Here is a 17,018-nt window from a genome sequence, read left to right on the forward strand (position 1 = left end):
TTCTCTCTCTAGCTCAACCACACTCTGCTATCCTCTCTTTTCCCCCTCACTCTCTCCCCTAGGGTTTCTCCGCATTGACGAGCCACGAGTCAAGCTTCGGACTAGATGGGTAATTGTTCCGATTTCGCCTTAAAGTTCCCTTACTTTCTTAGGGATTTAATCTTGGTTTCATGTGTTCTTTATCCTCTGCTCAGTCGTAAAATTAAAATCTCAAGATTTTTCAGTTTTCAGTTACAATCCTTCTTTGTATTTAGCTGACCCTCAGCCTATCTTTCTTGTTCTTTCTTCTTTCGACTTGGTCTTTATGGGTCCTATGCTTCTTCTAATTTGATTTTTATTATGTGGGTTGGGACCGTTAATCGGTTGGCATGTGGATGATTTAATTAGGTTGGATGGTAAAATGAGCTGTCAGCTTTATGAACTGTTCTTGGAAATGATCATGGCTACATTTTGGCTATGCATGTGCTAATTACATGAATCTAACGGGGGGAAGACATGTGAGTATGAGTACAGAGGAGAGTAAACATGGATTGTTGATTTTTCTTGCATGTGATTGTTTTATGAATTAATAGTTGGGAGGGAGTTGGGTGGGTTATCTGTAATATCAACTCTGGACTCTAGGATGCTTATTTGTTTTTATTAGTTTGTCCTTTGACTCGTACCCACTGAGAGGGGGCCAGATGAATGCAAAGAAACTTGCTGGGTTGGGTTTTAGAAACTGTAGAAAAGTTCTTGACCATCATGATTTCCATTTCTGTTTGGTGAAACGAAATAAAAACTGAAATGCCCTAACCATAAGTAATTTTCACAATAGCACCTGCATAACTTTTACGTTTTCCCAAGCCTTCTTTGCCTTATAGCCGTTAAGGTTTTGACCTTTCTGTTCAGGCTTCATCCCTAACTGACTAATTTTTTAGGTCTGTTAAGCCCTGGACCCTGTCTGGTTTGACAATTGACAAGGAAAGGGTGAAGCAAATTTTTTTTGTTTTTTTTGCAATGTCTATTGTAAAATTGGAATAATCACTCACCAGTCCCCCCCCCCCGGGGGAATCTCTTTTTAGTAGTTTTTAGAAGAAGGGGCATAATTTTATTTTATATATATATTTTTTTGTGAATCAGTGTAAGCGTTATTTTTTATCTTCTAAATCACTTTATTCACTTTATTCCCTTCTCATTTCCATTTTTTTATATCAAATCGGGATATGGCAGGTTTTTTTTTTTTTTTTCCTCGCTAAGCATCTTTAAGGTGATTAAAAGAAAAAAAGAAAAAACTTGCTCTTATCAGCCATTAATATTCAATATTGGAGTGAAGAAATACCAACTTCTTACTAAGCTACTGTAATCTTGGTCTTCACCAATATAAATCTTTGTCCATACAGAAATATGATGTTGTGGAGGATAAAAAGTTCAGAGAGAAGGGATGCATGTTTGATTAAGCAATGTGGACTGTTGAATATCCCTCTCAGTCTCTCACTGTATGCTGATAAAAATAACTGAGAGTCAGGCTAATTTGCTAAATTTATGTATGCTTTTTAGTTTCCACATAATCTTTTGTACCAATTCTTTTCTTTTTTCCCCTTCTTTTTTTCTCTTATCAGTTCTAAAGGGAGAGTAGTTAGAGGAGACAATCTTATAGCATTAATTGGTGGTCATGGATCAATCGGAGCAGGCACAACAGCAGCCGCAAAATCATGCAGCAGGAGTTGCTGCCGGCCCTGGCCAGATGGCCTATTCTACTCACTACCAGACTGCTCCCATGGTAGCTTCTGGAACACCTGCTGTAACTATACCTTCCTCAGCACAGCCTCCAGCCCCGTTCTCAAATTCCCCTCACCAAATTGCTTACCAGCAAGCACATCATTTCCACCATCAAAAGCAGCAGCAGCAGCAACAGCAGCTTCAGATTTTTTGGGCTGACCAACTGCGAGAAATTGAGCAAACGACTGACTTCAAGAATCACAGTCTTCCACTTGCTAGGATAAAGAAAATAATGAAAGCTGATGAGGATGTCCGGATGATTTCAGCAGAGGCCCCAGTCATATTTGCGAAAGCATGTGAAATGTTTATCCTGGAGTTGACTCTGCGCTCATGGATCCACACAGAAGAAAACAAGAGGAGAACACTGCAGAAGAATGATATAGCTGCTGCAATTTCAAGGACTGACGTATTCGATTTCTTGGTTGACATTATCCCAAGAGATGAGTTGAAAGAAGAGGGGCTTGGAGTAACAAAAGCTACAATTCCGGTTGTAGGTTCCCCAACTGATATGCCATATTATTATGTCCCACCACAGCATCCTGTAGGACATACTGGGATGATCATGGGAAAACTAGTTGACCAGGCAGCACTATATGCTTCACAGCAGCCTCGACCTCATATGTCTTTTATGCCGTGGCCTCAAACACAACCATCACAACAGCCACCGCCACCTGATCAGCAACAAACAGACACTTGACAACTATGGCCAATCAAATTAGAAAACAGAATGCGTCTTCTGATTGCTAATGGTTAACTTCTAAGGCTTTTATGCAGCAGTAGTTTAGTCTTCTTCATTGGCAACTGCGAAGTCCTTGCCATATATGCAGTGCTTGCATTGCATTAAAATGGTGCTTGTATGAGCTCTGATCTTTGAGCATTTTATATGGCTGAGTTTGGTTTCAGTAATTGGTTTGGTAGTTACACTAGTTTGGGGTAGTTCTCATGTAGAGTTTAGGAAGTCGGAGGTTGATGGGAAAAAGGGTCTATTTTGCGCTGTAATTTTTATGGAGGCTGGTTGATTTCTACATTACATTTTATTATGATGGATAATTTTCGATCTCGTGATTCAGGTCCTCTCAGTTCCTCGTCTCTGGCAACTTAGCAAGTTCGTAGGTTTGTCAAGGTTTTTGAATAATGATAATTCGTTAGTCCTCACCAAGTTTGAAGATTGTATGGCTTCCAAGGGTGTTCATGGGACGTCCCAGTCCCGTTCCTGGTGAATAGGGATAGGATAGGGATTTTGTCCCGTGTCCTGATCCGTTCTGGTTCTGTCTCAGTCTTAACAGAATCGGGATGGATAGGGACATCCTGTTTCCCTTTTTTATTAAATATATATATAATTTTTTAGATGAATTTTTTTATGTTATAATGTTTATTTTTATTGAGTTTCTAAAGATAAAAACATCATTAAAAAATATTATGTAGAATGCGCAATTATATAGTATAAAAAAGATGTAAAAATAATACTGTGAAAAAAAATACAGGAAAAAAAACACTTTATAATATCTTTATGAATTATTTTATTGAGGAATGAGATTTTGTTAAGATAATACTATATTAAGAACTAAAAATCACTATAAAAATAATTATTATTATTATTAATAAGTAAATTTAATAATTTAATAATAATTATTAATAAATAATTTTTTAAAAAAATATTTCGGGCCATCCCGTTCCAGTCACTATTCCCGTCCCGTACCTGTTCTGTCCAGAAATTTTTTTTGTCTGTCCTGTCCCGTCTCGAACTCACCGAGACCAGGATGAGACAACCGGGACAAGACAAACTGAACACTCCTAGTTCCAACACTGAACATTATGCACATGTATGATTTTAATAAAATTTAACAGTAGGAAATGGTAATTTATTTATTATATTTTAAAAGTAAAATACCCGGCCAAAATTTATAATTACTCTTCACATGCAAGTAATCTTAGCCCTTGTTCGAATTAAATTTATGGAATTATTTGACATGGGGAACAAATTGAAAAAATAAAATAGATCAATGAAATGTTTCAAAAGATTATCAAGATTAACCAGCTTAGATTTTTTCTTTTCTAAATGCTATAATGTTTTTGCTCAAAAAATACTCTAATTATTTGGCCAAAAAAATACTATGAATACTATTATAATTCCGGCGGGAAAAAAACTTTTTTTGACCTGGTGTCTCTCTCTCTCTAAATGCAATAATCACTTTTTTTGACCTTGACCGAAATGTAATAATTAATTTAATCGAACATGGACGGAGAAGGAAAGCTACAATTACTATAATTTATACGAATTCATGTTCCAGCTAAGCTGTTTTATTCGAATCCTCGTTTGCCTTCAGCTCCAGAGTTCTCGGTGAGGGAAGAAACGAAGACTATGGCCATGGATTCACCATTCAAGCCAGATGTATTGAAGGGCAAGGTTGCTCTTATCACAGGAGGAGGCTCAGGAATTGGATTCGAAATATCCACGCAATTCGGCAAACATGGTGCTTCCGTTGCCATCATGGGTCGACGCAAGCAAGTTCTCGACTCTGCTGTCTCTGCTCTCCAATCCCTCGGAATACCGGTAATTTCTCCTTTGGAAATTGATTTTAAGATTCTGTCCACGGTCTTGAAATTTTCTTTTTTTTTTTCCTTTGCAATCCACCATCTTGAATGTTGAACTTTTACTTTCTCATCGTTTCGTTCGGGTTAATCAAATTCCTTCCTATTTCTGTGCTCCGCAACTTCGACCCAGTTTTGGGATTTCTTTGATTCTCTGGAAATAATCCGGCCGAGAAGAAAAACTTCAACTGTCGACCCATTCAGTCAGATGATCATTGGTATTTATTTTGTATTTAAAGAAGCAAACGCCAGACATAGGAACACTACCCTATAGGGATCTCTAGATGAAACAATGAGTTTAGATGTTACTTGGTATTAAATAACACATTATCAATAATAGTTGAGCTCACAACTTGCATAATTGTTATCTCGTACTGAAAATGGGACCTTTCCTTCTAACCGGGGCCTTTCGTCCAAATAGTTATGGTTAACATGTCCTCATGCTGAAGTTAGTAATTGAGTTGAAATGAAAGGTCGATTCATTGGGCTTACAGAAAAGAAGGCTATCTGAATCGTACGTAGTAAGCAGTAACCTTGTTAAAAGAAGCTCACTGTAGTGACCTCTTATTATGCTTCTTATTTGCCTAGTTACAGGTTAATGACGCAACCATCAAAAGTAATGTTCGGAAGTGCTTATGCTATATGTATCCCCTTCCACTAACTACACCAGATTCCTTACTGGTTATTCGATGTCTATTATTAAGTGAGCCACGAGAATATCTATTTATTATGTTTTTTATTGTTGTCTATTCATTCACCTCTTGAGTGACGGATTGTGCATGTTCTCTCTTGATTGCTTATAGCCTTATAGAAAAGGGCTAAAAGCTGACATTGATGATCACTTTTCTTATGTAGTTTGTTGAAATGTCAATAGAGATGACATTTTTGTAATATATGTTGTGGAAATGGTCATTGATGACTATTTTTGGGCAATCTAAATCATTTGAGCATTTCACTTAGGCTATTGGATTTGAGGGGGATGTTCGCAAGCAAGAAGATGCAGCAAGAGTAGTGGAATCGGCCTATGAGCATTTTGGAAGGATTGACATTCTTGTGAATGCTGCAGCAGGAAACTTTCTGGTGTCAGCAGAGGATCTATCTCCTAATGGATTTCGAACAGGTTGTTTTACTTTAAGAATATTGGCTTGAATTTTTTTCCCCTTAAGGTGGGGATCCTAGCATAACATGAGTCCTAATCCTCTCCCATGATAGAGGAAAAGCAGCATGGAAAGAGAAGAAACAGGTTAATGATTAATGTTTAGCATACTTTATGTCAAGCAATTCTAAAGTGATATGGAGATGCATTTGCTTGTTAACGATGTCTCAAAAATTTTCTGTTTTATCAAATAAAGAAGGATGGTTAGAAAAAACAAGATGTTTTTTGGGGAATCTGAATTGTAGAACTTCTGGCCTTCAGCGAATAAAGATGAGTGAAAAATTTGTTTTTTAACAAAAGAATTTACTGACACTCACCTTCTATCAATTTTTTATGTTATATGCTCCTGTTGGACTTCATGGTTATTATATGTATGAAACATTCATGTTTTCGCACTCTTAAAAGGCCTGACCACAATCTATGATCAAATATGAATGGTGAAATGCTGCTCAACTTGCAATTAAACTGTTGCTTAAGTAGTGATGTGGTGAGGGATGAAGAAATATTTTTATTCAACTTCCTGTCTTCTAGAAGCACTGGTACAGTGGTGTGCCAAATTTTAGAGGTAGTAGTTATGATGCCATTGACGGGACAACAACTATGCTGCTGCCAACAGTGGCCATGGTAATGTAGAACTGGCAAGAATAAATCCAGACAGAATTTTCCCTAGAGACCACTGCTAATGCACTTAAAAATCTGTAAATAGTTGAATAGTTTTGTGACTAGATATAATTATATTTGTGCCACTGTGCATGAGAACCCCTAAAGGCTAAAACTAAAGACACTTAGGACGTTATTCGTGTTAAACCAGTTCAATCATAATCTGATTCTCATGCTACAAAATCCCCGATTGTCTACAGAAGGCATTCATCAAGAAGTTTGGTAAGGTAAAATGCGTCATTGTGTTTTAGGCTATGAGTCAGTCTAAGACCTGTTTTTACATAACAAGTTGATTTTAGAACATAGGACACTCTGTTTTTCCTTCCTTTTTTTTTTTTCATGGACCTTACCGCAGTCTGTTAATTATTCTTATCGGGTACAAGAAAGGCAATATTGATCCATTCTAAATTTTGTTTCCAGTTATGGATATTGATTCTGTTGGAACATTTACAATGTGCCATGAGGCACTAAAGTATCTCAAGAAAGGAGGACTAGGAAGGAGCTCTTCTGGTGGGGGGTCAATACTAAACATTAGTGCTACCCTACATTATACGGCTTCTTGGTATCAAATTCATGTGTCTGCAGCTAAGGTTTGTATTTACTTTTAATGTATTATATATTTTAGGCGATATTCAAAATTTAGAGAAGTATTGTAAATGAAGGAAATAATTGCTTGCTGTGTGTATTCAAAGTTAGTACTATTATGATTGCAATGTTACTGTATTAGTATAAATTGAATCTTAAGGGTTCATTCTTGCATGCCTTATAATTGATTCTTTGATGAAAATAAGATAATATGAGATGACCAGGGTTCATTCTTACATGCCTTATAATTGATTCTTTGATGAAAATAAGATAATATGAGATGACCGACACCGCATTGAGTGGCATGAACTACTTTATCGGGAACTTAAATTGGTGGGGTCTCTTACATTAAAGTTACGTTGAAGGAGGATTTCTCACCCCAGTTAAGTGGCCATTAATTGTCATCAGAGCTTATGTTTGATGGCTCTAGATAGGGCTCTAGGTAAAGGATTATAAATGGTGGGGAGATGTAGTAAAGTGTCATCTATTGCGGCTGTTGAGATGTCAATTGTCCAAGGAGGCCAATTGATGGAGACCAATATAGTATGAGATGCTTAGTCTTGTATTTGGTATGGGCTACTTCGTATGATGCATGACTTTCAAACAAGTTGATTCTTCTGTTCCATTAGCTAGTTTTTAGAAAGAATTCTCCATCCTACTCGAGTGCCCAATCAATCTGTCAACAATATGTTTTGTTTTCTGTTCTTTCTTTTTGTTTCATCACTCTTTCTCACTCTATTATCTCAGCGATATACATGTGACATATACTTAGTTAACGTATTCTTCTCTGACAGGCGGCTGTTGATGCCACTACGAGAAACTTGGCACTAGAGTGGGGAACTGATTATGATATTAGAGTTAATGGGATTGCACCTGGTCCAATTGGTGATACTCCTGGCATGAGTAAACTGGTTCCTCAAGAAATAAATAGCAAAGCCAGAGAATACATGCCTTTGTATAGACTTGGGGAGAAATGGGATATTGCCATGGCTGCTCTCTACCTTGTATCAGATGCAGGTTGGTAACTTCATTTATTCATGCAAATACTCTGACTCGTAAACATCTTAAGTAACCCAACACAAATTGTTAGAAACTATATGGATTGATATGTAGCGAGTTAAAATTCAGGAATTGAGATGTATTGGTCCAAAGTTTAGAAATTGAATTAAGAACAAGTCAAAAGTATAGGAACCAAATAATTAATACATCTTTGAAAAATCTTGCGGGGAATGCTAAGCTTCGTCTGGTTTCATTTGCTCCTCTTGGTACATGTGTTCAATGACTCCTCATTTTTTCCATTTCCCTATTTGTTTTCTTTGTAACATGTTCTGCAAATTCTTGAAGGAAAATTCGTCAATGGCAACATTGTGATAGTAGATGGAGGACTGTGGCTGAGCCGGCCTCGTCATTTGCCGAAAGATGCAGTGAAGCAGGTTTCACGAGTAGTTGAAAAAAGGTCCAGAGATGCACCAGTTGGTGTTCCAAGGAGCAAGATGTGAGGCTTTATTGGAAGAATGTCAGCCTCGTCACTTTCCCACAGATTTTTATGGAGAACAGACATATCATCTGCTCTTCGGTGCTTCCATCTTCTATGTCGAAGTTAGTAGAAACATACAATTAAAAAAAAAGCCTTAAATGGATTTAATTTACAGTAATTGATAAATTAATAAACTAAATCAATCTCTCTCTCTACACGAGCACGAGGCTCTTTGGTCTCACCCCAATCTAAAATGTAAAATGCAATTTTGAAAAATATAAAATAGAAATTATGATTCAAAAGGAGAAAATTAAAATTAAAATATACCCTATGAAAGAAGCGAAACTGTATTTGATTTCCTGCTTTTAAAAAGAAAATGTATGTATATACTACTAGCTACTGTCCTAAATATAAGAACTAATTTACTAATTTGAGTAAATTAAAAAAATAATTGAGTTAGTTATTTGTAATAAATGAATGTTGTCTTTCCTATAATATCCTTACTAATCAAATTTATTGGCTAGAAGAACTACTATTATTAGAAGAATTATGTTGAAAAAAATAAATAAATATGAGAGACAAAGTAAATTGGGGTTTTGCATTTAGGACTAAAATAAAAATCAAATGAGATTTTATATTAAAGACCGGAGGTAGTATTAAATTTACCAAATACACTATTAACTTATCATAACGGAAGAATTTTGATTTTTGCCCCCACGTCCTCTCATTTTTTTTCCTCTCTCCATTCCTTCTCTATGGCTATCATTAAATAAAAGATTAATTGTTGAGATTTAATATTTTATAAACTGTTCGATAAAATTTCTTAAAAGTTCTCTTTATTTCCATAAAATATAATGGAAGGGCGCATCTAAAGTACCAAAAGTAGACTACAATCAAAAGTTGGACCAATGAACATTGGGCTGCGAGGTTGGTTTGCGAATTGCGAAGCAACTTCGGTCCATAGATTTGCTGCGCCCACAGGCAGTTCCTCGGCCAATTGGGTGGCCAGCACTCTGCAATAGCGACGCGTACCTTTCCCACTAAACCCAGAGACTCTCGCTCTTCCCACTGTAAGTCTTCCAGAATCTTCGCATCCGTTATTGCTTCGTTTCTGTCCGCTGCAAATCTCATTCCACCAGCATTTTTGGCATCTCTGATCATATCATCTTCTCGTTCACCATTGTGAGTTTCGCTCTCAAATATCTTTCAACTTTTACGTGGTAGTTGGTTTGGTTTTTTCCTTTGTATTCTTTTTTGTTCTGATCATTTTGGTTTCTGGGGATTTGGATTTGAAGGTATTGTTATGGCGACTAAGAGAAGTGTGAGTACCTTGAAGGAGGCTGATTTGAAGGGGAAGAGGGTGTTTATCAGGGTTGATCTGAACGTTCCTTTGGATGATAACTCCAACATTACTGATGACACCAGAATCCGCGCTGCTGTTCCCACTATCAAGTACTTGAGGGATCATGGTGCAAAGGTCATTCTTTCCAGCCATCTGGTATGCTATGCTTTCCCATTCAAACGCATTGCATTTTTTTTTTTTGATTGATTTGAATTTGGTTTTTGTATTTTACATTATATATCGCCTGTTTGTATTAGTTTGGTTTTGTATTATGGAGCATTGGGGGCGATTCACACGGCTATTTCATTTCTGAAACTATCTATATCCGAGGGTCTTAGATCTTCTGCTGAGTCTGTCCTTAGAAATTCGAACTTTAGATTTTCTGTTGAGCTGTCCTTATAAATTTTGAATGTCTACAATCGATATCCTTATTTTATGAATGACTAGTGTTGGTTAACTTGCAATGTTATTCACCTTGAAAAATGCCATTTCCAGGGACGTCCGAAGGGTGTAACGCCGAAATACAGTTTGAAGCCCCTCGTGCCAAGGCTATCTGAACTTCTGGGAGTTGAGGTATGCCTTCTTCACTTTCCTGCTTAGTAAATTATTCATAAGAACTTATTTTTCTTGACTGCTATCGTTTTTAATCACCCTGTTATTTTCTCCTTATGACAGGTTAAGATGGCAAATGATTGTATTGGGGAGGAAGTTGAGAAATTTGTTGCACAAACCTCGGAAGGTGGTGTTTTGCTTCTTGAGAATGTGAGGTTTTACAAGGAGGAAGAGAAGAACGATCCTGAATTCGCAAGGAAGCTGGCTTCTCTTGCTGATCTCTATGTCAATGATGCATTTGGCACAGCCCACAGAGCTCATGCTTCTACAGAGGGAGTTGCCAAATATTTGAAGCCGTCTGTAGCTGGATTCCTTATGCAGAAGGTATCTAGGTGGTAAACTGGTAATTATTAGCTGTATCATTTATCTGACTTATACAGTTTGATTTATCTGTAACTTGTTCTATTATTTCAGGAGCTTGATTATCTAGTTGGAGCTGTGGCAAACCCCAAGAGACCATTTGCAGCTATAGTGGGTGGCTCAAAGGTATCGACCAAGATTGGAGTTATAGAATCTTTGTTGGAGAAGGTCAATGTTCTCTTGCTTGGGGGCGGGATGATTTATACCTTCTACAAGGCCCAGGGTCATTCAATTGGGTCATCTCTAGTGGAAGAAGACAAGCTCGATCTTGCTACTTCACTTATTGAGAAGGCGAATGCAAAGGGGGTCTCTCTTTTGCTTCCAACTGATGTGGTCATAGCTGACAAGTTTGCTGCTGATGCTAACAGCAAGGTACTAGCTTTTCATGGAAAATATTTGATGATATTATCTTTGTTGTTACTTTACGCGCTTATTTGATTACTGAGGTATGGGGACATAACTAGTGTGCTTGTACAAACTTGCAGAACACTTCATTTCTATGGGATAATTGACTGATTTATGTTATTAGCACTCTTTTGAAAGCGGCATCATGTGAATGAAGGAAATTTTATAATGACTATTTGTAGTAGTTTTATGATCTAAGTAGCGTGGCTTAAAAATTCTAAAAGTTTTGGTAATGCTTCTAGGTTGTGCCAGCATCAAGCATCCCTGATGGATGGATGGGGTTAGATATTGGGCCTGATGCCATTAAAACATTCAGTGATGCTTTGGATACGACTCAGACCATCATTTGGAATGGTCCAATGGGTGTTTTCGAGTTTGACAAGTTTGCAGCAGGAACAGAGGTATTAACCTGTTACACTCCACTTTCATTTTCTTACCAACTTATTTCCTCGGGCATATGACATCGAAGGAGCAAGTTTGCGACATTTATAATAAAGGAAGCCCTTAAATTTTTAACCAACTTATTTCCTTGTGTATATGACTCCATTAAAAACATATTAACTTGCTACATGAAGCCCTTAAATCACCCTGGACAAGTATTGATCACGGAGTCCATGATGTGGATTAATTTTCTTTGCTCTGGGCATTATCATAGTGGGCTGTTCTCTTTTCTGTGCAGGCTATAGCCAAGAAACTGGCAGAGCTGAGTGGGAAGGGGGTGACCACCATCATTGGAGGAGGAGACTCGGTCGCTGCTGTGGAGAAGGTTGGGCTTGCCGACAAGATGAGCCACATCTCTACTGGTGGTGGTGCCAGCTTAGAGCTTCTTGAGGGGAAGCAACTCCCTGGAGTCCTTGCACTTGATGATGCTTGAATATAAAGTCAAAATGAGGAAGAGCCAGCGATTTGTGTATTTTTGTGCTGTTTTTATTGGTGAGTTTCAACCAGTACTGCCATTTAGTCATAACAGAGATGATGCTCTTGAAGCGGCGGCTAATACAGCGTAGGCCTGAAAATAAAGAGGTTTTTGTGGCTTTATGTTGAAGCTTTTGGTCTTTCTGAAGGCTGAAAAATGCTTATGTCCAAAGCATGAATTTTGCATTAGTTTATCTATATCTATTCTCCCCTTCCTTTTTTATTTTATTTTATTTTTTTGCTGTTGTTAATTGGGCTGACGGCTGTGGTGAAATTAAGGGCAGTACAGGCCTGCTAGTTTACATCGGAAATTGTTTGGTGAAAAATGCTACTTGTTACCAACAAAATCTTGTACTAAAGCATTCGCTCAAGTAATGTAAGCAATATGATGTGATCCGCAGATAATACTAGGAGTCTTTTACTCGAAATTGACACGGGATCCTTTTGAGACGAGGCTGGGCTGGGCCCGCATTTGCATGCGAGTTTTGACCCATCCTCTTCTTCATGGACTGCTACTGAGTTGGTCCGGGTCAACCGTTTTGGGCGCATCTTTCAATCCTTTTCTTCTTCCTTAAACTATGACAAAATTGGATCCCAAAATTCTGAATTTAGACTATTTACCATAATAAAGCACCTCAAAATTTAAAAGGTATTAAAAAAATAGGATAAAAAATCTTACGGCCGTTAACTATGAACATATAACTCAATAGAGGAATATGCTCAGTTGAACATCAAATCAAATTATTATAATTTTTTATATTTTTAATTTATTTTTACATTCAATTTTATAAAAAAAGAGAAATTATGGACCAATGACAAAAGAAAAGGTCCAAAGCCTAGAAAAGTAAAAGGTAAAGTATATATTTGGTTTTTAAATTTTGTACGACGTTTCAATTTGGCCCTTAACTTTAAAAAGTATACTTTTAGTCTCTTAACTCTAAATGTTTTTAAAAAATATACATTAGGATCTTAGATGTTGATAAAATATTCTCAAATGCTAACATATTAAGTTTAATTTTCAAAACATTTATGATTGTTACAAAAAGTCATCATTAAAACCTAATGATTTTAGAGCTCAAGGACCAAATGTTTGTTTTGTAAAGTTAAGGAACCAAATTGAAACTCCGTACAAATTACAGGATCAATATGTACTTTAACCAAATGTAAATGATTAAGGCCTCGTTTAGAATGATGCAAATCAAAATAATTTTTCTTACAACTACTGATCTTATATTCTATAAATCACAGTTAAAAAATTGCTTACAAACTATTTCAAATAGGCCCTACAAAAAAGGGACGTGGAAGGGGAGTTGTGTAGCTTATTCTTCCCCGGCAGAAGGCATAATTGAATATGAAGGGTGTTTAGTGTTGCTGGTGAAATAGAATCTACACCATGTCACAAGGAAGGGACATTTGTTCTTTTATTCAGCAACCGCAAAGTATTCGTTCTCCAGATTCTCTGCTTTAGCATAAATCAATGATCAGTCATCCCTTGATTCTGTAAGTAACACCATTTTCGCGTTCCCATGTAAGCTGAGTAGAAAGTGAGGGCGAAAGCAATCAATTCAATGATCAACCAAAGTTTTCAGACATGGCATCTCTTTTGAAGGACAAAGTCATCAGCTTTAATTTTCTTTCCATAACTTTCCCAGAAAACAAAAATGCCATCCTTTTCTTGCCGTGAGGTTACCCATGATGCGGACCTTTTAAAATATGTAGCCGAAAGGAAATAAGTCATATGTAGAATGAACATATATTTTTCTAATTTTTCGTATTATTCTTTCTTCAATAATATGTCATACATTATGTAATTAACCAGTGACCACAGAAGATCAATATTACAAGCACAAGTCTAAAAAAAAACCATTCTAAAAAACTAGCCTCAACCGAAAGAACATTTTGAACTTATAAACCATACTCCACTTGTGAGGCTCCCAATGTGAGACTCACAACAATCAAATCTGGTTTCCTATATTATATTCATGTGTGACAGATGAAACTCGTATTTTGGTTTTAATTAATATTACTATCTACTTAACAAATAAGCTGCTTCAAATTTGCATCCATAGAACAAATAAGTGAAGATTGCTGTATCATAACACAATAAATAATGGTCTCCATACATTGAATAAAAAAATGGTCTATGTACAAATCAGTGCAAATGTATCATTCTGTCATCTAGAATCTTAACTTTGACTCCACTTGGACTAACTTCCTATATATATAGACACACTCGAGTTAGAATGCCATTTCAATCTATAGTCTTTACCCAGCAACTTCTCAGCCAAACAAAAATGGCTGAGTCTTCAAAGCAAAGAGGAAACTCACTAAGTTTGTTGCTACTGATGTTGTTAATGTTTTTGACCAGAGTGGATGCTAGAATTCGGCATTACAAATGGGAGATAAGCATGAATACAAATCTCCAGATTGCTTCAAGAAGCTGAGTATAACCATCAATGGAAGGAGTCCTGGACCAACAATCTTGGCACGGCAAGGTGATACAATCGTGGTTGAAGTCAAGAACAGCCTGCCAACAGAGAATACTGCAATTCATTGGCATGGTATGCGACAGGTAATGCCATAGACTATAATTTCCAGGAAGAGAATATTAAAACTGGGAAGTTTAATGAAAGCATTCCCGTTTATATTATAATCTTTTCACATTAAATGCGTTAAATACACATCGCTCCCTTTTATTTTGAATATACACACAGACAAATCTTAACTGCTGAGGCATAAATTGTAATGTTGTATTTTTGCATTATTGATATTTGATGGCAGAGAGGAACACCTTGGAGCGATGGAACAGAAGGGGTTACTCAATGTCCCATTCTACCTGGGGATACCTTCATTTACAAGTTTGTTGTTGACAAGGTGGGCTTCTGTGATGCTATAAGGCCAGTAGCCATAAGAATGTAGCTAAAAAGCAGTTTCATCTAATTATTTGTGGTGAAACATTCAGGCTGGGACATTTTTATACCATGCACATTATGGCATGCAAAGGGAAGCTGGGCTAGTTGGAACCATTATTGTAACACTCCCTGAAGGGGAATCAGAGCCCTTCACCTATGACCACGACTATAACATCCTTCTCACTGACTGGTACCACAAAAGCACTTTCTGATGAGGCTATAGGCTTATCCTCTATACCCTTTGTTTTGTTGGAGAGCCTCAGGTAATCAAGCCGCATCACATGCTAACAGAGCATGTCCATAGTACAAAAACAAAGTGAGATATATTGTGTGTTTTTACAAAGTGTTTTGTTTTATGTTCTTTCAGTCATTGTTGATAAATGGAAGAGGAAGGTTCAATTGCTCTCTCCTGGGTCCTTCTAGCTCAGTAAACAAAGTGTGCAGTACAACAAATTCTGAATGCTCACCATATGTACTAACAGTTAACCCCAGTAAAACATACAGACTCCGGATTGGCAGCTTGACTTCCCTCTCGTCTCTCAGTTTCCAAATTGAGGTACTTTAGCCAACTTGCATATACAAGTCTATAACTATAACTTGGGTATCAGTGACCCAAAATGTCATATGTTGTTTAACATGAGTGTCTAAATTTGAAGTGTCCAGACTCGGTATGCCTACACAATTGTAGTGTTTTAACTGTGTTGGTGTTTGAGAAATTGTATGATTTGTTTTGCAGGGTCATAAAATGATTGTTGTGGAGGCTGATGGGCACTACGTGGAACCCTTTGAGGTAGAGAACCTATACATATACTCTGGTGAGACATACTCAGTGCTTCTGAAAGCCAATCAAAATCCATCAAGAAACTATTGGATCACCACTAATGTTGTCAGCAGAAAACCCTCAACCCCGTTAGGGTTAGCAATCCTCAACTACTTCGCCAACCATCCCAAAAGACTGCCCATAACAGTTCCACCACCAGGCCCTGTTTGGAATCACACTTCATCTCGCTTATCTCAAAGCCTTGCCATCAAAGCCAGGCATGGGTTCATCCAAACACCACCTCCCAAGGCAGATAGAGTCATAGTGCTTCTCAATACCCAAAACACTATAGATGGCTACAAAAAATGGTCCTTAAACAATGTTTCTTTGACTCTTCCTATCACCCCCTACCTAATTGCCCTAAAATATAAATTAACCCATGCTTTTGATGATCAAACATCACCTCCAGAAAACTACGATTCTGCAAATTATGATATCTATAGCGTACCTCGGAATGTGAATGCCACTTCAGGGAACGGAATTTACAAGCTGGATTTCAATTCCACCGTGGATGTGATTCTGCAGAATGCTAACACGTTGACCCCAATGAACAGCGAGACGCATCCATGGCATCTCCATGGGCACAACTTCTGGGTTCTAGGGTTTGGGGAGGGGAAGTTTGACAGTGAAAGTGATGGTAAGAAGCTGAATTTGGTGAACCCAATATTGAAGAACACTGTGCCCCTTCATCCTTATGGATGGACGGCTCTGCGATTCCAGGCCGATAATCCTGGAGTGTGGATTTTCCATTGTCACATTGAATCTCACTTCTATATGGGCATGGCGGTAGTGTTCCAGGAAGGTGTGGATATGGTGGGCAATTTGCCTTCTTCCATTTTGGGCTGTGGGGCTACCAAAGAATTCCACAGGCCTTGAGTTCCATGCTCCTGAATCAAACAATTATGGGATCTTCAAGTGTTGTTAAACATTAGGCTTAGAATCTCAATTTTACCAATCAGACTGAAGTTGCAGTGCCAGATCACATGAAATTTCACAACAAGTTTTCACATCAGTTTAGCCTTTGTTCACCATTGAATAAACACTGTGCCTTTCATTTTCCAGTTCCACATTACCAAATCTATTGAAGATTTGCTTAGTGATCTTCGGTAGATTTTGATGTTCCCGCCTGCCTCCCACCACATATATGATAAATTTTTCTTGGGAAAATATACTTAGGTCTCACAGAAGATAATTAATTTTAAAAAGTCCCTAGAAATCTCGAAATGATTCCTAAGTCCTCAGGTACTTATGTGTAATTAATTATAATTGTGAAATTACTTATTTATCCCATTAATTTGAACCCATTGTAATTTATTTCCAACTTCAACAGTGACTATTGACAACCCGAGGAGAGGTAGTTAACAACCTCGGCAATGCCCTTGGCATCTCACAGAGTGAGTTGTCATGAACTGCTGAGGTTGTTA

General features: G+C 37.4%; 3 protein-coding genes and 1 pseudogene across 5 annotated transcripts; all 4 read left to right on the forward strand.

The window, feature by feature from the left end:
• Positions 1 to 2,840, forward strand: LOC114754928 (nuclear transcription factor Y subunit C-2-like). 2 transcript variants are annotated; one of them, XM_028943781.1, is made up of 3 exons: positions 1 to 109; positions 1,380 to 1,504; positions 1,599 to 2,840. In XM_028943781.1, the coding sequence occupies exon 3, from the start codon at positions 1,652 to 1,654 to the stop codon at positions 2,453 to 2,455; it is 804 nt and encodes a 267-aa protein (XP_028799614.1). In that variant the 5' UTR covers positions 1 to 109; positions 1,380 to 1,504; positions 1,599 to 1,651; the 3' UTR covers positions 2,456 to 2,840. The 2 variants fall into 2 exon arrangements, with proteins under 2 accessions (XP_028799614.1, XP_028799613.1); XM_028943780.1 differs by lacking the exon at positions 1,380 to 1,504.
• A 1,214-nt stretch (positions 2,841 to 4,054) lies between these two features.
• On the forward strand, positions 4,055 to 8,322 carry LOC114754934 (peroxisomal 2,4-dienoyl-CoA reductase-like). 2 transcript variants are annotated; one of them, XM_028943788.1, is made up of 5 exons: positions 4,055 to 4,312; positions 5,311 to 5,470; positions 6,587 to 6,756; positions 7,546 to 7,768; positions 8,096 to 8,322. In XM_028943788.1, exons 1-5 carry the CDS (start codon positions 4,121 to 4,123, stop codon positions 8,248 to 8,250), a joined length of 900 nt encoding a protein of 299 aa, XP_028799621.1. In that variant the 5' UTR covers positions 4,055 to 4,120; the 3' UTR covers positions 8,251 to 8,322. The 2 variants fall into 2 exon arrangements, with proteins under 2 accessions (XP_028799621.1, XP_028799622.1); XM_028943789.1 differs by lacking the exons at positions 4,055 to 4,312; positions 5,311 to 5,470 and adding an exon at positions 5,477 to 5,593.
• A 990-nt stretch (positions 8,323 to 9,312) lies between these two features.
• On the forward strand, positions 9,313 to 12,060 carry LOC114754933 (phosphoglycerate kinase, cytosolic). The gene is made up of 7 exons (XM_028943787.1): positions 9,313 to 9,410; positions 9,524 to 9,726; positions 10,066 to 10,143; positions 10,246 to 10,506; positions 10,597 to 10,914; positions 11,190 to 11,348; positions 11,627 to 12,060. The coding sequence occupies exons 2-7, from the start codon at positions 9,532 to 9,534 to the stop codon at positions 11,819 to 11,821; spliced, it is 1,206 nt and encodes a 401-aa protein (XP_028799620.1). The 5' UTR covers positions 9,313 to 9,410; positions 9,524 to 9,531; the 3' UTR covers positions 11,822 to 12,060.
• A 2,197-nt stretch (positions 12,061 to 14,257) lies between these two features.
• LOC114754932 (L-ascorbate oxidase-like) lies at positions 14,258 to 16,567 on the forward strand (annotated as a pseudogene).
• The last annotated feature ends 451 nt before the right edge of the window (positions 16,568 to 17,018 follow it).

The sequence above is a fragment of the Neltuma alba genome, unplaced genomic scaffold (genome assembly GCF_004799145.2).
Source record: "Neltuma alba isolate B1F8T4 unplaced genomic scaffold, ASM479914v2 tig00010227_pilon, whole genome shotgun sequence".
NCBI lineage: Eukaryota > Viridiplantae > Streptophyta > Magnoliopsida > Fabales > Fabaceae > Neltuma > Neltuma alba.